Below are 26,389 nucleotides of genomic sequence, written 5' to 3'. Positions count from 1 at the left end.
CCATGTGTTTGTGTTTTTTACGTTTTTTTCCCCGTAATTCATTTCTAATCTCATAGCACTGTGGTCAGAAGAGATGCTTGGTATGATTTCAATTTTCTTAAATTTACTGAGGCTTGATTTGTGACCCAAGATGTGATCTATCCTGGAGAATGTTCCATGCGCACTTGAGAAAAAAGTGTAATCTGCTGTTTTTGGATGGAATGTCCAGTAAATATCAATTAAATCTATCTGGTCTATTGTGTCATTTAAAGCTTGTGTTTCCTTATTAATTTTCTGTTTGGATGATCTGTCCATTTGTGTAAGTGAGGTATTAGAGTCCCCCACTATTACTGTGCTACTGTCGTTTTCCTCTTTTATAGCTGTTAGCAGTTGCCTTATGTATTGAGGTGCTCCTATGTTGGGTGCATATATATTTATAATTGTTATATCTTCTTCTTGGATTGATCACTTGATAATTATGTAGTGTCCTTCCTTGTCTCTTGTAACATTCTTTAAAATCTATTTTATCTGATATGAGTATTGCTACTCTAGCTTTCTTTTGATTTCCACTTGCATGGAATATCTTTTTCCATCCCCTCACTTTCAGTCTGTATGTGTCCCTAGGTCTGAAGGGGGTCTCTTGTAGACAGCATATAGATGGGTCTTGTTTTTGTATCCATTCAGCGAGCCTGTGTCTTTTGGTCGGAGCATTTAATCCATTCATGTTTAAGGTAATTATCGATATGTATGTTCCTATGACCATTTTCTTAATTGTTTTGGGTCTGTTTTTGTAGGTCCTTTTCTTCTCTTGTGTTTCTCACTTAGAGAAGTTCCTTTAGCATTTGTTGTAGAGCTGGTTTGGTGGTACTGAATTCTCTTAGCTTTTGCTTGTCTGTAAAGCTTTTGATTTCTCCATCGAATCTGAATGAGGTCCTTGCCGGGTAGAGTAACCTTGGTTGTAGGTTCTTCCCTTTCATCACTTTAAGTATATCATGCCACTCCCTTCTGGCTTGTAGAGTTTCTGCTGAGAAATCAGCTGTTAACCTTATGGGAGTCCCCTTGTATGTTATCTGTCGTTTTTCCCTTTTTGCTTTCAATGATTTTTCTTTGCCTTTAATTTTTGCCAATTTGATTACTATGTGTCTCAGTGTGTTACTCCTTGGGTTTATCCTGCATGGGACTCTGCGCTTCCTGGACTTGGGTGGCTATTTCCTTTCCCATGTTAGGGAAGTTTTCTACTATAATCTCTTCAAATATTTTCTCGGGTCCTTTCTCTCTCTCTTCTCCTTCTGGGACCCCTATAATGCAAGTGTTGTTGCATTTAATGTTGTCCCAGAGGTCTCTTAGGCTGTTTTCATTTCTTTTCATTCTTTTTTCTTTATTCTGTTGCACAGCAGTGAATTCCACCATTCTGTCTTCCAGGTCACTTATCTGTTCTTCTGCCTCAGTTATTCTGCTACTGACTCCTTCTAGTGTAGTTTTCATTTCAGTTATTGTATTGTTCATCTCTGTTTGTTTGTTCTTTAATTTTTCTAGGTCTTTGTTAAACATTTCTTGCATCTTCTCGATCTCTGCCTCCATTCTTTTTCCGAGGTCCTGGATCATCTTCACTATCATTATTCTGAATTCTTTTTCTAGAAGGTTGCCTATCTCCACTTCATTTAGTTGTTTTTCTGGGGTCTTATCTTTTCCTTCATCCGGTACATAGCCCTCTGACTTTTCATCTTGTCTATCTTTCTGTGAATTGGGATTTTTTTTTCAAACATACTTTTGCGTATGTTTCAAACTTCCTATAATGAAAGTTTATAAAGTGTGCTAAAACAAAGATGAGTGTAAATAATGCCTAGCACAGCACTTTGCACATGGGTAGTCAACAAATCTGGTGAATCAAAGAAAGAAAATGGAGTCAATTCTAGCAAAGAGCACAGTATGAATACACTACTAAAATTTTCCGAGTTAAATCACACAGTTTAAATTCTATTATCTTCCAAGGAAGAGCACATGAAAAGATGAGTGGTAAGAGAAGTAGGTAGAGTTTTCAAGGAATAATGGTTACAACCATAATGATACAGAATGTAGTATTTACTGAGCAACTTACTATGTGCCAGGCACATTGCTAAGAGCTTCACATGCATCATTTCATTTAATTCTTACAATAATCCTACAGGTGGGTTTTTTTTAATCCCCATTTTACAGATGCAGTATTAAGGTTCTAAGAGATACTAAATAACTTGCCCAAGATCATGTGACTAGTAAGTGGCAGAGTTAAGATTCAAATATACATCTGCATTCAAAGCCCATATTCAACCAGTGTACAAAACTGCCTTTCCAGTACTTAATAAATCTATTCAATGCACCTAAATTAAAAAGGTTTTTAAACACTTTGATACCATATTAAAATCTCCCTAAACTTCCACTTAATAAAAGTAATGTAGATTGGAAACTGCAGCATAATCTAGAGAAAAAGAACAAGGGAAAGAAAATATTAAGGGAGTATTAAACCAGGCAAAGGCTTGAATCTACATAAATGACAACACACTTTCAACATACTTCCAATATAACTATTTCCTGAAACATAAACTGAGATATGATTTGACAAACACCTCTAATAAAGCTCCCAAATTGTCCATCAGGGGCTCCACCAAGTCCCTGATTTGTTTACACTGTCTCAGAACACCTGGGATTTTATGGTCACTGTAATTGTGGCACTTATCACTAATTTCAGACTTATAAAAATCTGTAAAAAGAAATTCCTATATACCCTTCACCCAAATGTTAATATCTTACCATATATACGTTATCATTCATTCTCTCTATCCATATACCTTTTTCTGAAAGGTTAAAGAGTAAGATACAAACATGATGCCCCTTTATCTCTAAGTACTTCCATGTATCACCACTGTATTTTAATCAGTTAGTCACATATCTGCTGCTAAATTCTGTAACTCCCCCCAGAGTGAAACCCTGTTTTATTAATTCATCTTTCTCTACTGACACCCAGCACAAGAGAAGCTACAGGACAAGAAGTGTCACCCCAGAACAAGTGACACGTTAAATACCATTCTTAGTTTCAAGCCAAAGAAAATGAATAAGTTACAAACATTTCTCGAGTACCCATCCCATGCAAAACATTCTATATTGGGTAATTTAAGAAGTATAATAAACCACAAGTTTGGCTCCTTACAATTAAGAATTTAAACTGAGCTGAGGTTATGTTTGTGATGATGATTTACATTCTACACATTCTTGCTGTGAATATCTAACACCCAGCATCTACTCTAGATACTGTTTTCTATCTCTTCACAGATTACTTTGCTCCATATAAATTATTTAATGCAAAGACCGTAATACCCTTAATGAAAATGATTTTAAAAGAACCACCATTCATTTGTAATCACAGTTCCTTATAAGTAGTCATATGTTTAGTGATGACAAATTATCATATTAAAGTACTTCTACAAAATACAGACTGGCATCTGTTACAAGCTAAAGCTATTTGCTATTGCGAACATTTGACATTTTTGAAATATTGCTTTAAAAAAAAGGTAAAAGGGCTTCCCTGGTGGCACAGTGGTTAAGAATCCGCCTGCCAATGCAGGGGACATGGGTTCGAGCCCTGGTCCGGGAAGATCCCACATGCTGCAGAGCAACTAAGCCCGTAAGCCACAACTACTGAGCCTGCGCGCCACAACTACTGAAGCCCGTGCGCCTAGAGCCCGTGCTCTGCAACAAGAGAAGCCACAGCCATGAGAAGCCGGCACACCACAATGAAGAGTAGCCCCCGCTCACCTCAACTAGAGAAAGCCCGCGCGCAGCAATGAAGACCCAACACAGCCAAAAATAAATAAATAAAATAAATTAAGTTATTAAAAAAAAGGTAAAGGATATACCTATTATCTAAACACAGGCCAACGGGGGGGGAGAACATAAGATGTAGGATTTAATTCTGGCTATTCCTGTCCATTTCTAACATATAGGAGGGCACTACACCATTTTAAGCACTCAATCACCACATGTGGCTAGTGGCTACCATATTGGACAGTGCAAATATAGAACATTTCCATCGTCACAGAAAATTCTGCTAGACAGCATTGTTGAGCCATTAATTCTCCATTCCCTTGTAAAAAGCCCTGCACCTTTGAGGTCCATGTCATTCAACTAAACCACTGCTTCCCAAATTAATATGCATACAAACCACCTGGGATCTTGTTTAAATTCCTATTAAGTAGGTCAGGGGTGGGGCTTCAGATCAGGCATTTCTAACAACTCCCAGATGACGTCCATTCTGCTGGTCCACAGACTATGCTACCTTCTTCCTCTCCTTCTTGCTAATAATTGTCAACTTCCAATCATTCCACTCACACATCACTTTCTTTAGCACACAGCTCACAGCCCTCTTCTCCATCCTGACCCCTGCCCATCATGCTGGGTGATTTCACTATCCACATGGACAATCCAAGCAACACCCAGCCATTCAGTTCCTTAGACTTCACTGATGTCCTCCATCAACCACCTAATCCCTATAATCATACCCAGATACCTCATAGTCACCTAAAAGGATTCTACCTCTGAAATCACTATATCATACTTTGGAACCACAGATGATTGCTTTCCCAAGTACTTTCATTCTCATTGTTCTTCAATCTTACCAGGACCTCCAGTCTATTAATTCCTTTCAGTTTCTTTACTCTCGCAAATATTCTAAACTCCCTTATCCCTTTACTCTTATGTTGAACCCACTTGGAAAAATTCCGATTCTGAATGAACCAACTAGATACTTTCTCTATTCTACACCCAGGATCCTGTACTGCTGTAGGAAATGTCACACAACCTGACTGATGGCATCACTTTATAAATTCACGGTTACCAACCTCAACTGGTCCAATTCAGTCCAGAAACTTTACATTTCTCTAGGCAAACTTCCTCCCCTGGTCTTCACAACTATTCTTTCAAAACAACTTCTCTCTCCTTCAACTTCCAACCCTCACCCCTCCCCCTACATTCTCCCTCACAGAGAAAACAGACCTGATAGGAACCACTTATCCTCTTCCTTCTCTCCTATTACAGTGGAAAGGACCTCCTTATCACAGGACAATTGTTCCACTTGTGCACTGAATCCTCCTTCTTGTACCTTCAATCTCTTCTCGTTCATTGGATCCTTTCTTGTAAGCATTAACAACTAATCCCCCCCCCACCAAAAAAAAAGGCCAACGAAGTGAAAGAAACCAATCTGAAAAGGCTACATACTGTATGATTCCAACTATATGACATTCTGGAAAAGGCAAAAGTATGGAGATGGTAAAGAGATTCTCAAATTTAATATTTCAAAGCACAGTTCATGTTATATCAAGCTAACATGACAGACTGAATTACATAGTATTTATCGTTTTGAGTATTAGCAAAGTAGGTACTGAGCCACAAATGGCAAAAACGATCAAGAAATCGCCAAAGGTATCAATTCCTCTTTGCTGTATAGATTAGTGCCATACAATTCTCAAAGACAGTCCCTGAAATACAATCCTATAAACCCCCAACATAAATTACAATCATAAAGTAGCATATATGTTTCCCATTAGAATAATGAAATAATTGGAAGTTCTGTTTCTGACAAAGCACTCAATATCTAATAAATTCAAGCTAGATGAATGTGATAAAAGTCAAAATTCAATAAACAGAAACTCTGTCATACTTTTAAACTGTAATATTATCCTTTCAAGTTCTACAAGATGAGTATAAACATACTACGTGTGTCAATAATACAGGGAACCCAAATGTGCTACCAAACTATACACTGAACCCAAAATTCAAATCAATCGTATCACAAATTTGAATTGTAGTATTCCTGCCAGCTATATTGAAAGAAAAGTCCTCTTGGGACTTCCCTGGCAGTCCAGTGGTTAAGATTTCACCTTCCAATGCAGGGGATGCAGGTTTGATCCCTGGTCGGGGAACTAAGATCCCACATTCCTCAGGGCCAAAAAACCAAAAGAGAAAACAGAAGCAATATGGTAAAAAATTCAATAAAGACTTTAAAAATGGTCCACATGAAAAAATCTTAAAAAAAACGGAAAGCCCTCCTGAAAAGCATGAATTTAGATCTTCCTCATTAAAAAGTTTCTCAAAGCAAAAAGGTGGTCAAAATTATTTTTATGTAGTCTGCACTGACTTATCTCTACCACTAGATGGTACTATCAGCCTCAGAAACTGAGGAAATAAAAGGGGAGATGACTATATTAATCATTGTTGCCACCCTCAAATATCCTGCCCCAGTATGCTGACACACTTGTATTCGTCAGATTATTAAGTCTCAATCCTTGCCTTTTCATATATGCTCACTACAATTGTGAAGAGAATCAAATAAATCCGCTGTTAAAACCTGAAGCAATGAAAGGTGGGAAAGCTTACTCTTAACCTTTCACGAAAGGTTTTTCAATTCAATTACAGAATTAAGTGAGAAAAAACTGAAGGAAAACACTATAAAGTTTATCAGTTGTACTTTATCACCTCAAAAACATTCTGTTCTTATTATTTGTCCAATATGTTTACCTTAATGACAAGTTTTTGCTAAACACTGAATTTTTAACCAGCACTTCTAAAGTATTTAGACCAATCTGGTCCTGAAGGGGAAACAATACTATTTTGTATTATAAAACCAAGATCTAAGAGATCAAAAAAGGGCCACAAATTTTAATATGCTAACACTGATAACTAGGTAAGTCTTTATAAAAGCAACAACTTCCTAAAACAACAGGCTCAAACCATTCTTAATTCTAAGCAACACGTTCTCAGAAGCTAACAAAAACTTTAAAGATCTCTAATCTAAATGGAAGGATAGAACAATCTCAAATTAAATCTAAGCCTTTTTATATTGCTAGTAAAAGTATCAAAACCATCTGTTTGAAAAGGTTTGAAACAAGTCAGAATTCAATTTGAGAACTTTCCCATATCTTTTAAAGACCAACTACAGCTTGGCTAACTATACATGAACATGACTATCCTGGTTTTGTATAAATTTAAGTGGAAATAAACTATAAAACAATTTTAAAACTTTGTATTTTAAAAGTGATTACCTCTTATGAACATGTCTGTATTAAGAAAAAGAAGTACTACAATGTGAATAAAAATTTAACAGAAAGCCTGTTTATCACAAAATGCACTAGTATCCCCAGTTCACGTTTTCTTTATCTGACAGTAGCAAGGTTTCTAATTATTACCTTTACAATCTACTAACATACTTACCTGAACACAGAAATCTGTAACCACTAGCATCATTTCCCCCTAAAGATAAATACATTCTCAACATACTCTTCATAAGAATTTTGGGGTAAAAGTTTTCTTAAAAATTCAGATCTTTTTCACTATGTACATTAGTTTATTTGAATGCTTCTCTCTCTTTTTTCCCCCTCATAATGGTTCATTCATAACTTGAATAATTTTTATAGGGCTTAAACTTAAAAGCGAACAGAACGTGTTCTCTATACTTAAATATCTTAGTTATAAATCTTAATAATAGGAATAAAAAGGGAATTAATTTACAGATATAATAAAACTGCTCTCAAAAGGCTTTGAATCTCTGTAGGAACTGGGTTAAGCATTCTATTTTTTTTAATTGACGTATAGATGATTTACAATGTTGTGAAAAATATGGAACGCTTCACGAATTTGCGTGTCATCCTTGCACAGGGGCCATGCTAATCTTCTCTGTATCGTTCCAATATTAGTATATGTGCTACTGAAGAAAGCACCCGAATGCTTTTAATTCTTCAAAATGTATTCAATATTGAGATATGTCTTGTGGTAAAAGTCAATACAGTATAATTCACTCATATTTTACTCAAATTTCCTCTTGAAATTGAAAAGTGGCTGAATAACGTACCTTCAGAGTTATGTGCAGTTTTCTTGTGTTTTCGGCAATAAACCCTACAAAAAATGAAGAAATTAAAAGTAAACAAACCAAATTCATTTTTCAAATTAAGAATGAGCAGTACACTTCACCCCATTCACAAGCTGGATTCCAAAAACCTTATCATTAAACTTTCTATGCCATTTCTCTAAGCATTAAATTCCCTACCAAAAACACCCTTTACGATGATGATGAAATGCTTTGAAATGGGAACAAATTTTTACAAAGGCCTAAAGAAAGTATGACTGTTTTAAAAAAACTAAAAGAGAAGTTAAATAATTACATGTAAATTCCTTGTGAAGGTTTCTCTCGTATCTGAGCTTTATCATGCAATGCACAGTGGTAGTGGTATGTCCTGTGACATGTTTTCACATCACAACCAATTGTAGCTCCAGGACAATGGCACAAAGAACACATCTACAGGAAAACAATAAAATAATATTATTAGTGTGTGATTTTGCTATGGCTATGAAATCAGGTTAGAGGCATATCAAATCTCTGTCAAGGAAAACAAATTGGTTATTGAAAAGTTCTGTAACTAATAATGCTACTTTTCTTGTTTTCTCACCTAGAAATAATTCAAATCAAATTCTACTGGGAGTATTTTTTCCCATGTTAAACTATGACAAAATTAATGGAATATTATTAATATCTATTGGTTCATTGTGGTTAAGAGAAAATCTGAAATGTTGCAAATCAGGAATGTAAGCTGTAGACCTTTTCACAATCCAGATCTTCCTGGAAATGAGTAACTGGAGAAAATGGCTCATTCCAGAAAAAATTTTCTTTCACATTTCCACCTATCAATGAGAATTTTTAGAAAAAAACTCACATACTATTTGGGAACCTGGTAAAATCAATTTCAAGTGAGGGAAGGAGAGAAGATAAAAGAATTAGGTAGATTTTCAAATACCTCGAGCCCTAAAAATATTTTGTGATGTCAAATTGATTGTGAAAACATGCTCATCTATTTTAATTTAATCTGTTACTTACCTCTCACATTATGAAGTCGAGGAAGTAGATAAAACAGATTCTTTCAAGATATTTTAATATACCTTACCTTCTGACTTTATTGGATAATTCATACTGTTTAACTAGCTCATGTCTAAATTTAGAAACAAATTCTTTAAGAAAAGTACATAACAATGACTGTTAGTGGTTTTGATTAACATATCATAGTATACGGTACTGAGTGGACTTTTAATCAGGCTGTCTCCTAAGCTATAAATGCCATGCAAAAATAAATTCACAGTAAGGTAAATCTTAAAATCTGTTCATTTGTTTCTTTGTTGTTAGATGCCTCATTTGGAACTGTTCTCCTTCCTCTTGATTAATTTTAACATAAAGAACATCCTAATTTTTGCATTACTTGGCTCCTAAGCAATTTTAGTGTACCAAGAGGCTAATGTAAATTCTAATAAATTGCCTTACATTTCTCTAAGCAAGTCAAACACTCAACCTCTCATTCAAGCTATCATTTAAAAAAGACTCCTATGTAAGTCAGAAACAAACATTCTCAATACAGGTACTTCCCAGAAAACATGATGGCCAGTGCCCATTATTAATGCGAAAGAAATACACCACTTCCTTAAATAAATATAGAAACTTCAAAGCAATACTGTAAAAAGAAACACTGTGCCAAATTATCAAGCAGGGAAAGCTGTTAAATGCTTTTGGGTGGCTTATAAATTCTTGAGGAGGTGGAGCATTTGTACTACAACTTATTTATGAGGTTCTACTATTTTAGTAAATTATACTTCTAATCAAAAAAATCATAGACTTACAGAAATTGTGGAAAACACGAAAGAGCACAACGAAAATTAAAAGATCACTCATACTCACCAAGTGTAGACACCATTACAGTGTTGCTATGCTTACGTGAAAGTATTTTTCTATGTAATTTTGTACATACTGTCACTTGGTTTTTAACTTAATAAATTGAACATTACCATTACTTCATTAAGAACTGTACTGCAAGTAGCTCATTTTGAAATTACATCGAAAATGTGTTTGCATGGGTACATTCTGAAAAAAATTATTGAGTTCAATGAGCAAGCAAAAATAAAAGGAGAGGTACTGTTAAAAATCCTGTAGAGGCTCGGCACTGGCAAACACAGTGAGATGGGCACTCTCAGATACTGCTGGAAATTGGTATACTCTCTGGACAGCAACTTGCCTTATTTATCTTAGAACTTATTAAAAGTTTATACTCTCTGATCCAGTAATTTTCCTTGAATTAATCTAGTCTACAAAATAAATCATACTTAAACGATTTATATGCAATCATTTTCACTGCAAAGTTGGAATAGCCCAAAATGTAAAACCACCTGTGGAAAACAACCACTGAAAAATGTTTAAATAAATTACGGTACAATCATATGTAGGAATGTTCTTTACTCTTTTCAAAAACATTTTAATGGCATGGGAAAAGGTTTATGTATAACATTAAGTGAAAAAATAAAGCAGGATGCAGAGTTAGGTATGCTAATTATGTTTACAACATATACTCTGAAAATAGGTGGAAGTAAACATAGCAAAATGCTGAGTGACTATCTGTGTGTGATTGGTTTTCTTCTTCATCATTTCGTATATTTTCTGATTTTTCTACAAAGGGGAAATTACAAAAAATTATTTAAAAACCATTGGAAATACTCTAGCAAATGATTTCAATACCCATCTCTCAGTTTACTGAGAATAAGAAGGAAACCAAATGCCCAAAATATATCAAAATGTGTTTTGGCTGGTTATAGATTCAAATCTGCCCAAAGTATAACCAGTTAACTACAGCAACTCAGAACAAATAAAAATTTTTTAAGTGAGAAAAAGCTTATTCTCATTTTTGTCAGTTTATCTCAAGGAAGAAAAGAAAGAGGAAGATATCCCAATAAAAATGTTTTCAGAGAGTGGAAGATTCTTCTCAAGGCTAGGAGTAGGAATTTTTCTTAATTAGAATTCACAGGATCTATTTTATGCAGCATTCATACACAAGCAGGTATTTCTGCTTGTATAAGAAATTCTGGCAAAGTACTAAGAAAATACCAAAAAAGTGTCCATAATAAAACTAAATATAAAATGTATATCTGCTTGCGTACCTATGAATACAGAATGGGAACACTACTGTGTTCAAGACATCACTACTATATTGCAACACCTGAAATAATTCTTTTTACTTGAACGCTTATGGGACTTAAGATAGAGTATTCATTTTGGCTATTACCATTTTACTTCCTTGTATGACTAATTTATCTTTATAAATGTATAGACTTTATCCATCAAGTGCTTCTAGAACGAGTTTTTTGGAAGACAAACACTGTGACTTACCATGTAGTACTCAATTATCGAGAATGAGAAGGAAACCAAATGCCCAAAATATATCAAAACGTGTTTTGGCTGGTTATAAATTCAAATCTGCCCAAAGTATAACCAGTTAACTACAGAAACTCAGGTTACTCTGTTATTGAAGATTTTAATATCATATGGCATATCTTTTTCTCATTCACGTTTCTAATACCTGCAGACTTGACATAATTATCTTAAAATACATCTAAAAATATTTTAAAAGTCTGATTTGGAAAGGTGAAATTGCGAACAATCCAATTGAAGGGACACAGAATGAGCAGAGAGAATCAAGAAGAGATAAAAAGAAAATTAAAGAAGTTGAGAAAATAGATAGGTGGCTAGTATACTTTTCTTTAAAAAAAAAAGTATTATGGAAAATAAAACAAAGAGGACTTCTATTGAAAAAAAAGTAGAATAATAGGAAAACGGGCCCCCCCCGACACAGCAAGGCACCAGTTGGTTGGACCTGAGTGATGTTATCCTGTATTCCTCTTTACACAAAACATTTATTTGCCCTCCAATCTGTCACAGGCCCTACTGGGCCCTCAGCAGAACGAGTGTCATGCTTGCACTGTAGCCAGGTTGCTCTCCATGTGGGCAAATCAAAGTTAATCTGACAGGAACACATTTCTCAAGGACAGTGGCGGACTTCCTCTTCCCTGAAAAAAGGTCTGTCCCACATATCAAATATTCTGTTGAAGGCCAACTTCCTGTCTTCAATATAGGTATAAATGTCAATTCTCAGCTTATCCTGCCTATACCCTGATTTCAAGTTCTTTAAATAGAGGTGAAAATTTCTTTGTTGTTAATGATTTTTCTTTTACTTTTATTCCTCTATTCAGTTTGCTACCTAGTAGACCTAATAAATTTCAATAATCCATTACTTCTTCCAAAATGGGGAGATTAGAAAAAGAGACTCTTATAGATGTTTACATATCATACTATCTTTTTAAAAAATGTTAATAAAAATTATATATATTTAGGATGTATACGTTTTAATATACATATACATAGTGAAATGATTACTAGAGTTGAGCTAATTAACATATCCATCTCTTCATATAATTGCCATTTTTTTAGTGCATGTGGTACAAGCACCAGAAATCCACTCTCAACAAATGTCCACGATACCATAGGGTATTATTAACTACGGTCATCATGCTGTACAGGAGATCTCTAGACTTATTTATCCTACATAACTGCAACTTTGTACCTTTTGACAAACATCTCCCATTTCCCCCACCCCTCCTGCCCCTGGTAACCAGGGTTCTACTGTCTGTGAAGCTTTACTATGTTAAGATTAAGTTGTGCCACACAAGCAGAGTCTCAAGGAGCTGATCCACAGACGAAAGAGGAACTAAGTCACGCATGAGAGGAGACAAACGGAACTGAAAGGACTATGACTTAGCTAAAGTCCCGCTGAAGACAGAGGCTGGGACATACCTGCTCCTCAGTCAACTGAAATAGGCCAGGACTGAAATTCACTTTGCAAAAGGAAGAAGTCTTAAGTTAATAAAAGGAAAAATACTGCTTTCTTAGTTGCTATGGGGGAAGCTCAGGGAAAACTCAACTAAGACCACAGACAGAGACAAGGCAAAACAAATGAGATTGCCAACTTCTAGGACAGGCAGAAAGAGAAGGCTCTTGGGGAAAAGCTCTAAGTCTTAGCTTGCTCAGCTTAACTGCTGTATATCTACTATGCATGTCAGTAACTGACCACCAGTGTATAAATATAAATTCTCACAGCCAAGTACTTACTACTCTCAAGATACCTGCTGCAAGAAAACTGCTACAAATGTACAGAGAATGAAAGAGGTTTCAAAAAAAAAAGTCTGTAGGAAAAAAAAACAAAAGCAAAACAAAGAAAAATCAGAGGGACTTCCCTGGTGGTCCAGTGGTTAAGACTTCGCCTTCCAATGCAGAGGGTGCGGATTCCATCCCCGGTTGGGGAGCTAAGATCCCACATGCCTCGGAGCCAAAAACATAAAACAGAAGCAATATTGTAGCAAATTCAATAGACTTTAAAAATGGTCCAGGTCAAAAAATCTTTTTAAAAAAAGCACTTGGGAGTTGGGAATAGTGTACCTAGGATATTTTCACAGGAGAAACGAGACAAAAATAAAGTGAGAGTAGTTCACCTTACACTGGTGTTTGTTATTCTGTGTTATTTTTAATAACAGAAAACACTACCTCCGGTTAAAACTAGAATGGAGGACAGTGCGGTTGGGGCAAGTTTTCAGAGCTGCCTAAAAAATGCTCCTAACTCCAGGTTCATTACTTTATATAGAGTAATACCTCACATATCCAACACAGTCAGAAAACAGAGTAACCTCTGAATTATCTGGTTAGCAGATGCTGTCCACTTGATTTGTTAAAAACCCCTAAAAAAAAATTACCATTGCCCGGAAAGGTGGAACATGAACTCATAACTGTTTCTGGTTTATCCTACAGCTACAATTAAAAAATATATATATACAGCATTTTGAAGAAGGTCTCAAAAAATACAAACTTAATAAAATATTCTTAATAAGGGTTATATAATAAAATAATTAGGTCTAAGTAGAAAGCTAGAAAGCAAAAATGAAATCTGAAAGCTGTCAAAGTCACTGAAAAGTGATTTGATAGATTAGGACCTTAAATTCCAAGTGCTTCTAAAAAACAGGGCTACTGAAAAGCACTTGTTTTTTACTAAAGTAATAGATAATTCTAAGCAGTTACTGAATAAATAATTTCAGAAGTCTCTTGGAAATCAGAGGGCAAGTAAGCCTGTCAAGCTCTTACTTAACCTAGTCTCCTGACCTAGCTCTCAATATCACATACTCCAACTCCATCCAACTTTATGAATCATCATTATGAGGAATATAAAATTATCTTATCGGAGCTTTTGAAGTTTGTTTTATTCATCTGAAAGATTCAGAGTTTTTCTGAGCTCAGATCTTTTTGTTTAAGCTCTTCTAAGATGTAGGTCTTTGAGGCTGAGGGTACTCTGGAGTGCCACGCTGCTTACTATACTTAATCTGTGAAGAACACCAACTACAATCCATGCTCAAATAAGTAGCAAGACGTCCCCCCAAAACCAGACATAGATTATTTTATGCTACTGGTTTGGGTTCTCGTCCATTAGCACAAATAAGCGAGAAGTGATTATATAATGACATAAATTTACAGTATTCTCAATTACAAAGAAGTATCAATATTCAATGAAGGCAAAGGAAAAAAATTTGTGAAGTTTTTAAAAATTAATTTATTCAGTAATAGTCAAAGACCTGATTTTCTTCATCATTAGATCTGAAGTTTCTCTTTGGCCTCACATTCATTCTCCTTAATCACCTCCAAAGTAAAACAAAGTTCATTTTATATAAACGACACGTAAAGTATCTGCGCACATTTAAATTAATCTGCATGCCATGATGAGCTTTCAAAAAATTCACATTTATACGAATACATTCATGACGCATGTACACTTAGTTACACAGATGACAACGAAGCCAGTGAACAAATGTTCAGGAAAAAATTTACCTGTTTTTCCCCCAAAATACTGTAAGGCAAGGATCCTGCAAGCCCAATTCGGCCCATCACCTGTTTTCACAAATAAAGTTTTACTGGCACACAGACATGTTCACTTCTTTGTGTATAGTCTGTGACCGCACTGAAACAATATGGCTAGCAAAGCCTTAAATATTTATTATCTGATCCTTTACACAAAGTGTCCCAACCCCTGTCCTAAGGCAATGGTCCGTAACGGAAAGTGTTCATCAAAAATCACTTGGGAATCTTTTTCAGAAAATACCTATCTGCAACCCACCCACACCCCTTTCTGGTTTAATAGTTGGTTAAGTACCAGTGCTCTAAGGATTTGGTAGCACCATTAATTACCTGGCATCTTCTGCTTCTTTGTATGTAGTAAGCAGTGGTTGCGTTCTATACACTTTGGGTGCTCCATTTTACCCTTACTGAATGCCAAATAAGCCACACACACTCTACTTTAAATAGCACTGGCATTTAATATTCATTTAATACTTGTCAAAAGTACTTCCTCCTCCTTGAAACTCTTCCCCCTTTGAGTTCTACAGCATCATTTTCCCAGTGGAACACACTTCAAATGTCACTTTCTATGAAGTCTTTTGACTTCTCAGGTAAAATTAATTATGGTCCTCTCTCCCAGCTCCCCTGTGGCATTCTTTACATACTTCTAAGGCTAAAGTACATTTATTCATGATTGCATACAAAGTGTCTAGCATTGTGCTTGGTACAAAGTAGGCACCCAATTAAGTATCTGATAAATGGACAGACAGATGATTTCTAGAATCTAGATGGAGGCCTTGACGAATACAATGCCTGAGGAAAACAACAAAAATTTAACACCCTACTGGTAGAGTGAAGGTTGAAGAAACATGAAAACGCCCTTGTTTGAGGCATACACAGCTCTCCACCATCCTGAACAAATAACCAACCTGATTTTTCCCTCTAGATTTCTCTCCTTCCCCTTCAAACTGCTAGAGCTGCAAACAACACTAAAACACTGATTAACCAAAACACAGGAATTTTATGCTTATACTATTACTTCCGTGGTCAATTTACACCTAGCCCATTATTTAAGCTTCACACTATCATCCAATTGAAGCCCTTCCCTCCTTCAAATTCAGCCAACAGTTAATGAGTGCCCACTTACTAGAGTATAACTGAGCACAAATGATACGCCAAGCATCATGCTAAGTGTTTTCCATGCATTTCCCCCACTTAATCCTATGCTGGGCAAAGAAAATACAGTCTGCTCTCCCAGAGTTCACAACACAGTGGAGAAGCATGGCTTGCGCACGTGTAACAAGTACAATGCATATTGTTAAACTCTATGACAGAGGTGAAGGTTGAGTTAGACTCAAAAACAGACAGAAGTTCTGAGAGGCAGCTAGGAGATGAATAACATCTGTACATGCACAGATATGGGGACAAGCAGAGGATACTTGGGAAACCGAGAGGAGAGGGGATGACATTAGGAATGGAAAAAGTGGGTTAAGGTACGACTTCTGAAGGGCAGATATTATTTTGTAGGCAGTAAGGAATAAGTAAAGGTTTGGAGTCAGGAAGTGAGTGATACTAGGTTATAAAAGTAGAGATCAAGTAAATACCAGCAGTATGTTGGAAGGATGGGAAGAGGAAGACTGGATACAGTAAGTAAGGGTCGCAGTAAGAAAGACAAGAGGGCTGAGACATCCCAGAAGTAGAATCGATGTGACTGATGTGGAAGAAGGAAGAACTGAAGGTAAATGATTCAGAAAGAGAATCTGGTTTCAGGGTAGGGAGATGAAAAATACTGGTTGAGTTTAAGATGCCTGCAGGACATCTATGTATAGCAGACAAATATGCTGCCATTATTATACTTCATTCTCCACAATGACTACTGTGTATCACCTGTCTCCTGAAAAATCTTGCTTTACCCCTCCTATCTAAGTTGAAATTCCTGTCTAATGTTTGAAGACCCTGTAATCATCCCACCTTTCTCAATTCTAATCCATTACTGCCAGTCTCAATGACCCATTCTGTTATAGTTAACCTATTTCATGGACTCATCCTTTTTTTTTTTAAACTTACCATCTCTAGGAAGTAGTCTTAACCACCTAAATTGGCAAGATCCCTCCCGCACAGAATAAAAAGGTGTATCTATAAATTGTCATGTATGCAGATTCATGGCATGCCCAATATCTAGATCATGAACTCTCAAAATGAGACACCCTGTTTGGGGTGCCAAGCACTCTACTGGTACTGAGTAAATAAACTAAACACTATGTAAAATTTGTCTTTTTATTTTCAGAGGCTACAAAAAGTATCTTGAGGGCAATAGAGACTTGGCATATTCTTACATAGTATGTATGTAGGATTTTTGTCCCCAAAACAATGCTATTAACAGAATATATTAATAGGAGTCTGATTATGTCCTAAATTCAGTACTATTTCCATCTTTATTAGAAAACTTCTAAGCTCTAATCATTACATTTTTTAAAATGTGATTTTTGGTTAGGTAGCTTAAAAGGCAGTCTAGTATAATCTAGAGAGTAAGAGTTCTGGCTTTGGAGATTAAGAGTTCTGGCTTTGGAGTTAACTGGCCCTGGATTCAAATTCCAGCTCTGCCACTTACTAGCTATATGACCATAGTCAGGTTACTTCTCTGAGCCTCAGTTTCCTAATCTGTAAAGTGAGAATGAATACCTTCCTATCTCACAATATGACTGTAAGGATTAAAAAGGTTCATGTATTTAAAGTACTTAGCCCAGTTCCTAGCACATATTAAGTGTTCAATAAATGTTAGCTATTTCTGCTACTGAAAAAAGCAGGAAAAATGTTCAAAGGACTTCTTAAGACATGTGAGTAAAATTTAGTTTGAAAAAGGGAAAGTTTAGGAATGACCTGAGGATAGTCATCAAGTTTATGAAGGACTTTTCATTTTTAATATAGAAAAAACCAAATATTTCCTTTAATGGAAAGAGGCAGACCTAGAATAAATGACTCTAACTTAAGTGAGATACTTGAGTTATACAGGAGGATGAATTTCGCAACTGTGAAGAGTGTTATATAATACTCGTCCTGTTTCAGGTTGCTTGGGTAGAATCACAATTTCTTGATATATTTAAAATAAGATAGACAAAAAAATCTATGTTACATGGCTTTTAGGTAATCTTGCCTAAGGGGAAGGAAAGTGAACTAAATGGCCTCTCAACTCCTTCTGTTCCTAGAGTCTGTGATATATGTGACATAGGTACCAATTTTAACAGTAACTATCTGATGTGGATACTCTTTTTCTTTTCTTTTCCTTTTTTTTTTTTGGTGGGATCTTAGTTCCCTGACCAGGGATTGAACCCTGGTCCCAGCAGTGAAAGTGCCGAGTCCTAACCACTGGACTGCCAGGGAATTCCCCCGATGTAGATACTCTTAATGATCTCACCACCTAGTTTCATCCAGCAAGAGTATGTTCTTCAAATATACTCAAGTGTCTCCTTAAACAAATGAAAACGGCAACGATAACTCATAATCTTACTTGGAAATTTGCATTTCTTGGCTAGATGGCTGGAGAATAAGCGTAGATGGTACAGATGTGGTGTCTCCACATATGAATTCAAGAGGAACTAGAAACCATTCTGGAAAAAAAAATCTGTCTTAATTGCAAAAACAGAGTCTCAAATTATAAAAACCTTAGTAGGCTGGCAAATGTCTCCTGGTCCATCTTGGTGCTTAAAGGTGATGTAAAAGAGATGAATATGTTTGTGTGGAATGGCTTTCCTCCCTGATCCTTCTGGCTGACATGAAAATCTTGGAAAATGGCCTATGGCAGCAAGAACACACTTGCCACCCATACCTCCTGCTCTACTGTGAATTCCCATCCTCTCAAGACTCTGACCCATCTGGCCGCCTATATACTTTCACCTCAAACCCCAGACTCTTCTCTTTATACTTTTCTTTGGGGCAAGTGAGAACCTCTGGAGCCAGCACGAGATACAGACTGGAACCTGTCTTAAAAGCACCCATGGACCAGCACTCCTATTTTTCATTATTTTCAACGGGAATTCATGACCCACTTTTCACCTAAAATCTAGATGAACAGGAGCCAGGGCAGACTCACAGGATAAAATGCCTTAAAAAGTCAATTATGGAAACTGATTATCTAGTTTACACGTAGCTTACCTACTTACATGAAACTCTTCACTTTTTTTCTCCCTTTCTATTTGATTTATGGCCCTTTTATTGCTTATACAAATCTACAAAGGGAAAAGTAAATAAGAAAACCAAAATCTGGAATTTTGGTTACTTGATAGTATTTCACGTAAAAATGATGTAATGGAAGGGACAAAACTAAAGGTTAAAAGGTGACTTAAAAATTATTTCAAAATTAAACATACAAATGCTACTCCAGTCCTAGCCCCTATGTAAATTATTTAAATTCTGACATTTTAAGAGAAGGAAAGGGAGCAAAATTATATACCTGGCTCAAAAGTTCTCTCCTTCTGCCACTATTCCGCAATGCTGGATGCCCACAGCCTCAAAATGGCTATAAAACACCTTTCCTAAGGGAATTCCCTGGTGGTCCACTAGCTAAAACTCCATGCTTTCACTGCCAAGGGCGCAGGTTCAATCCCTGGTCGGGGAACTAAGATCCCACGAGTCATGCGGCACAGCCAAAAAAGAAAACAAAAAAGAAAAAACCCACACCTTTCCTAAGGTAACTCTTTATATCTCTTATAGCACTCTTTAGTTATGCAACATCACTGTTTAGTAAGCAGTGATACAGCATTATCCGTTTACTGTTGGTGACTTGTCCTAAGTTATATAATGTGTCAGTGGCAGTTATTTAAAAACAGGCCTCATGAATTCCCAGCCCAGCATCCTTTTCATTAGCCTACAACAATATTAGCAGGATCTTATTATTACTTACGAACAATAACTACAACAGGGGCTACCATTTATCAAGTCTTAACCATGTACCAGGTACCATGCTAAATCCTGTATCGTCTCTTTTTTGATTCTCACAATATCCCTGGAAGGCAAGTACTACCGTTATCTCCTTTTGGCAGGCGAAGAAAACATGGTGTAGAGAAGTAAATCAACTTGCCCAGGGTCACCCAGCTAGTTAGTTACTAAAGCTTGTGGTCTTAACCTCCAATACTGTTCTACTCCCTAGATCAAGGAACAAGCTTAGTTATTTATAACTCACTACACTTGGGCAAAAAAATTAACTCCCTACACCATACCATTAAAAATTAATCAAAACCATTTATAATAGTGAAATCTGTACAAAGTTCTGATGCTTTCTGCACAAACAGGTACAAATAAATTAAATCTCCATTGAATTCAGCAATACTGCCAGATGTATGCTGCTGCTTCATATAAAACTAGGCACTGCATTTGTTAATAACACAGTAACATCAGGGACCAAACCTGCTCCTGTTCTGACTAGAGCAGCCATGTCAAATAACAAAAATGCTAACAAGTCAGGATGTAGATGCATTTTCCAGGAATATTCATAATGCCAAGGAATAAATAATGGGGTGATAAGGGTTACAGTACAACTAGCTTCAAGTAAATAGTATTCTTTCTTTGTACCCAAAGTTGTTTTTAAGGACTAGGAAATAAAAACATAACTGCTCTGGTTCTCAAAACTCAGCAAGCCACAGTAACATGAAGAAATCTAAAACCACCAAATTAAAAAAAAAAAACGCATTTTTAAAAAAATGCAGCATTCTATTGCTATCTACAGTTTTGAGGGTGGGGAATATAAACATTTTCACAGTTAAGGTCTCACTACAACAAAAACTGTCTGACCTCTGAATTCCCATTTGTGCCAATACTGATTCTAGGGTTTGAGACTATTTATCCTTAAAACAAATCTCAAATGTTATCTTTGAACATCTTCGTATTGCTTTTCTCTTTTTTTTTCAACTAATACTAGAAAACTGACTACTTTTCAAAATAGATTATTCCTGACATCAAAATGATAGCCCCCGGGCTTCCCTGGTGGCACAGTGGTTGAGAGTCCGCCTGCCGATGCAGGGGACACGGGTTTGTGTCCCGGTCTGGGAAGATCCCACATGCCGCGGAGCGGCTGGGCCCATGAGCCATGGCCACTGAGCTTGCGTGTCCGGAGCCTGTGCTCCGCAACGGGAGAGGCCACAACTGTGAGAGGCCCACGTACCGCAAAAAAAAAAAAAAAAAAAAAAAAAATGATAGCCCCCCCCTTTCCCATTAGATTCTTTACGAAATATGAGATTACTTAGTGCCTAGGAACATAGATATATGTTCTGCCAAACCCATCTTTAAAATAATGAAACACTTGATAGTGGAGCTACTGAAGGTACATTTACAGATGTAATTTCAATAAAGAGCTCAGAGGAGAAAAATAACCAAATGAGAAGACACTGTCTCAATGTAAACCATAATGTATTAAATAGCAACAGAGACGACACTGCCTCTCCAAAAGAGCAATACAGTATCTTGCCAAACTGGTTACTTGGTAGTGAAGACAACTGTAGGAACATTACACTTAGCACAGCTTCAGAAAAACTGTAAGATTCACCAAAAGTTATCCAAAGTCAGAAATGCTGTGTTGTATAGCTGAACCATGGTAAAATACGTTGTGCAGCAACTACTAACATTTTCCTGTTGAAAGGGTTCTGTCATCTTCATTTGTAATGATCACAATTACTTTATTAATGGAAAATGAAAACATTTCAGAATTTTAATTATCAAAATATACGTGAATGAAGACTTTAATACATGAAATATTCAAATTAAGCAAACTGCTTGTTTTGTAAGTCAACATGGCCTCCAAGAAGATTTTAATTCTTTTTGAAAAGAAAAAAAATGAATATACATATTGATTCACTCCTTTTTCACTGATTGACAAATAAGTTAAACCTAGCCTTGCAATTTGCTGATTTGGGGAAAAAAATAAGACTGCAATTTAAAAAATTACACTCAGTTAATAACACGATACACTCTAAAATAAGCAATTTCCTCCTTAATGAGCTTAAAGTAAGTTTTATTCTCAAGAGGCAGAAATACCAACTTACCAGCTTCGTGCCTCTTTTAATTTCCTTTTGGACATCTTCAATAGAAAATCCACCAAGACTTTCGTTATCAGAGTGTGATGATACCAAAGCAGATGAAAAGAGCTATAAATTACATTTAAAAAAAATTAAGGTTCATATATAAAGAAATTACAGTGAAACAGTGAATAAGATGCTAAATTTAAAAGGAAATATTCAAGTAAAAATGGCATAGCATTAGGGAGAAACCATTTCTTAGAAGTTTAACTGGTTTTGCTGTTTTGTTTTGTTTAGTAATCAGGAATATTCATTATTAAGATTCTCATGGTTTCAGATCTCTTGGTTGCTGCGGGCATACTTACCATGCACTTATGGTGTGCTGCCACCTTCTGGTTTTCAGATATTAGTAACTGTCCACATTCCTTGTCTCTATTTGACTTACAAAAGCCACATTTGCGCTGTCTTGTAGGCCCTTTTTTCTGTTCAACTGAGCTTGACATGATTTTTAAATTGCCTTTAGAATGCCACTTTATGTCTCAAGAAATGCTACAGAGAATAAGAAGGGCAACAAAATGGTTAATTTTGTTTTAAAAATCAGTTTACACAGTAATATAAATTGCTTAATATTTGACCTAGGTCTTAATATATGCATTTAAAAATAGCTATTTAGTATAGACAAATTAATATTCAAACCTCTGTAATTTTAAAAAATGTACAGCATATGCATAAAGATAAGTTAATGAAGTACTGAGAAAAATCAAACTGCTCTCAAATTAAGGGACATGTGAAATAATTAGAACTATTTCTGCATGGATACATAAAACACGAACAGTGTATGATATTAAAGTAGTCATCTGCTGACATAATTAATGAAAAACATTTTTCATGTATAGCTAGCTAGGTGCCCCTTCAAGGAGACAAAGAATTATACATCTAAGAGCAGAGCAAAAACTAATAAGAGAACTACACAATATCCAGGGTGAACAGAATTCTATAACTGCACAACTCCTTAAAGCTCACATATTGATAATCCAACAAATGAGAAATGAATTTACATAACCATGACTTTGGAACACTTATTTTTAAAAGTTGAATTATTTTCAAGTTTAAAAAAACCATGTATACATCTTTATTAGTTTTTGCTATTGTATTCCTTTTGCAAGTAAGGAAAACATTCAGCTTTACACCAGTCTATTCAAAAACGCAGACTTTAGGAACCAATCATTTATAAAAACAACTGTATTACCTGACTGAGAGTTACTCCAAAAATATGCTTATTAAAGTTACAAACTGACAGTCGTGTTCTAAATGTAGTAACTTTCATACCTTAATTAGTAATACTGTATAAAGAAAGGAAAATTTTTCTGAATGAGCCTTAAATTTAGTCAAATTATAACTATAGGTAGTATAGTCAAACAAAAAAAGGGAAGAAAAGCTCTAACATGGAAGGTTTCAGATTTAGATCATCAATCTCAACATGGATTCTTCAGAAGACTATAAACAAATGTAGAATCAGTTATTTGAATTGTGGAGGTTTCCCAAATCAACATAACTAAGCAGTTCAGGACCCAGGTTACCACAACACACATTACAGTCAATAAAATCTCAAATTTTTGTGTTAACATTTACTAAATTCTTTCCATTCCTCCATACATTTGAACATTTTCAAAATATGTTGAAAAAATGGACTCACTAACACTACACTGTTTCTTTCTGAGAAGCACTTGCTCACCAACAAGAACAGGAGCAGTTGGAAGCCAGCAAGGTGGTAGCTGCAAACCATTCAGTGCTTTACAATGTAACAATGCAAATACTTAAAACTGAACACGAAGTCACAAAGAAACAGGTCTTCTCAGCAATTTACATCTAGGTTTTTCTCTTTAATGAAACTTCAAAGGCCCTGACAGTCTCTGCATTGATGGGTTTAACAAACTCTTAAGGCTATTTACAATTTTAAATACTTCACTCTTCCAAATGGCATCGGATACTTTACAACAGTACTGTATTCATAGCACTGGCTATAAACCGTGAAACTGATTGAAAACAGGCAGCAAATACTTTTAGGATTAAAGAAAAAAAAAAGAACATAACAGAGAAACAAAAGAAACAAAAGGGGAAGTGTGTTTGCATTTGCTCAGGCAAATATGTGTTCAGTTGCTTTATCAAGAATGTAGCTGCCAACATCTTTAGAATTAAATATGCAAAACATCAAAATTCATAAATAGCTCCAGAATTTGCTACTTGAGTTCTAAATTAGCTTTCTTTACTACTGTGCAATGAACAGTAAGCACTCTGAAAGCACTGTAATGTATTCAGCATTTCTCCTGGTCATCCTTGGCCAGCTGAAAGGATGGCACATTATGAATCCAATCTATACAGACGTCTTAATGTGTAATTTCTGTACAACCTTAGCATAAGCTATAAAAACAGCTTAAGACAAAGTAAATTCCTAGATTAGAACATCACTTTTTATTCTTAAAATTAATTCTGAAAATGGTGTCCCCAAAATTCTACCCATATTGAATCCTGCCTCTTTCCATTTATAAACAGGTAAATTTCTCATCCTAATTTTGAGAACCTACTTTTCTAGGTATCAAAGACCCCAAAATCTAAAAGAGAAAAAAAGGTACACTTTATTTTGCATTCAAAAATACTCTAGTGTATTTTTCCTGTAATCAGTTTAAATATAATTTGTAAAGTGAACAGAAACGCACATAAAAGTGCACCAAACCAATTAAAAACTTTCCCCAACGTGCAATGAGTAAATGGATTTTTCCACTAAAATTCAAATAATGCATCTGTGCATATCTTGCTAATTTTTTTTACAGCCTCCTTGTAAAACATGAAGGGGAGAACATCATGGAAACAATGACTCCTAGTAAAAATGTCTTCATCATAAAAATGCAGATTTTTATCTAATGCTGTCACATTTGTGGTCTCTACTTGAGGAGAATAAGGGCATTCCAAGGACCAATATTAAGGGGTTCATAATGATCCATACAGTATATGGCATTTTAATTTTAGTCTAAAAGATTTTTCAGGGCATGCGGAGATCAAACTTTGATGCTTCCACCCAACAATGAAACCTTTTCCTTAAAAGAAACATAGCATTATGGATAATGTTATAAAGCAGAAATAAAGAGGCAAAGATAACAGCGTGAGAAACATAATTTACATGTCCGAAAAAATATAAAAACCCGATTAGTTAGGCTGAAGCAATCAGTGCACTTCAGATTTTCCAAGATGCTTTAAAGCACCAAGGTGGAAATAACCTGAAACATCAAGGAGAGCATTCAAGAACCAACTCGAGAGCTCATTCAGTGTCTGATATCTGAAAGACCATTTTCACGGAAAAACAAAACAAAACAAAAACTGCAGTTCCGGAAGATCAAACAATTCCACACGCAAGGAAGTTGAAATATACAGATCAAAATATATAAACGATCCAAGAAGCAGTATTTCTGTCAGGAAAGTTACACTGGAGAGAAATAAACGAATAAGAGATGAACCGGAAGGGCACCTGAATTTGGTTGCACGATATTATTACATGCTTCGCACTGCTTTTTGCGGTTATTCAAAAGGAAACTAAAGGAATTTTCCAGTTGTTTCAAACCCAAGGGTAGAGAAAGAATTTGAACTGTATGAATAAGACCTGATATTACGTAGTAAGCCGATAAAAAGAAAAGGTTTTTCGAAATTAAAGGATTTTTCAACTTCCACGCAGAATATCGAAACGAAGAAATTTCAAAAGAATGCCGTGCTGCTCGTCCATATAATAAAGGATGGTACACATAACGTACCGGAGCCTCTCCGTTATTTATTCCTCAATACACACTAGACTCCAAGATCTCCCTCTAATCAAGCGCTAGATAAACTCGCAAAACTATCTTCCAATAAAGCACTTTAGCAGGTTCCTTTCGGTCGTAAAGTCAGGGTCCCCTAATTGTCCTTTTCCAATCCTCCTGGATCCAGGAAAATATCACCCTACCACTTTCTTTAACCCTCCTCCCGCCAGGAGTTCGTCCTCTAATAGTCTTCGTTTCCTATCTCAGTTTCACCCCTAATTCCCCCCACCCCGGAGTTTTTCCTCATTCCGTAAGGTTACCCTTCTTGCCATCCTAACAATTCTTCCTCTCACTCTTCCCAAACTGGGAGTCTCCCTCCTTCCCAAATATGTCCTAAGCGATGGCAAAGGCTAAAAATTCCCGGTATTTTGTCCTCCTTAAATGTTGCGCCCCCTCCCCCGAAGTCTAGGCTTAAGCCTAACCTCTCCCTTGGCTCCTCCGAAGCACTTTTCTCAGCAGCCTCTCTGCCAAGCGCCTTCAATGAGCGGCGCTTCTGGGGTCCCTGACAATAAAGCGAGACCACCAAGAGTCCCCCTTAACAACGGGCAGGGGCGGCGGCCTGGCCACCGCCATCCTCCTTGTCTTCTCCCGCCGGGCAGAGAATGGGGGGCCCCAAGGTACCGTGGGGACTCACCGGCGGGGCCCAGAGGCGAACGGCAGGGGAGAAGCGCCAATGAGGGGAAAGAGAAAGAACTCGGTCTTGGTTCTCCGGCAGCGCCTGGGAGCGGGGTTCTGTCGCCGGAGGTTGTTTCCTTTCATTCGAGAACAGACGGGCTCGCGGAGCGCCC

The 26,389-nt window shown here is 36.2% G+C and overlaps 1 protein-coding gene and 1 long non-coding RNA gene across 8 annotated transcripts in view; one reads left to right on the top strand and one right to left on the bottom strand.

The window, feature by feature from the left end:
• Positions 1–25,514, top strand: part of LOC307179923 — a 60,917-nt gene extending 35,403 nt beyond the window's left edge. For 4 of the 6 annotated variants that reach the window (XR_013825607.1, XR_013825608.1, XR_013825609.1 and 1 more), the window contains one exon: positions 18,056–22,243. This is a non-coding gene — a long non-coding RNA (uncharacterized lncRNA). Of the gene's footprint in view, positions 1–3,285; positions 3,413–18,055; positions 22,244–24,584 lie in introns of those variants that run through there. The other 2 variants (XR_013825606.1, XR_013825611.1) reach the window with 2 other exon arrangements.
• PHF6 (PHD finger protein 6) overlaps positions 1–26,368 on the bottom strand; it is a 50,239-nt gene extending 23,871 nt beyond the window's left edge. Inside the window, exons 1-5 of one of the 2 annotated variants that reach the window (XM_079909774.1) lie at positions 26,236–26,368; positions 22,119–22,302; positions 21,781–21,882; positions 8,166–8,299; positions 7,856–7,899 (exon numbers count right to left, since the gene is read on the bottom strand). In XM_079909774.1, the coding sequence (XP_079765900.1) occupies positions 7,856–7,899; positions 8,166–8,299; positions 21,781–21,882; positions 22,119–22,256 (418 nt within the window). In that variant the 5' untranslated portion in view covers positions 22,257–22,302; positions 26,236–26,368. Of the gene's footprint in view, positions 1–7,855; positions 7,900–8,165; positions 8,300–21,780; positions 21,883–22,118; positions 24,526–26,235 lie in introns of those variants that run through there. The other variant, XM_079909773.1, reaches the window with a different exon arrangement.
• Positions 26,369–26,389: the final 21 nt, after the last annotated feature.

This window comes from Stenella coeruleoalba (assembly GCF_951394435.1).
Source record: "Stenella coeruleoalba genome assembly, chromosome: X".
Lineage (NCBI taxonomy): Eukaryota > Metazoa > Chordata > Mammalia > Artiodactyla > Delphinidae > Stenella > Stenella coeruleoalba.
Note: the sequence above shows the minus strand (reverse complement) of the source record. Positions and strands in the feature narration are given on the sequence as shown.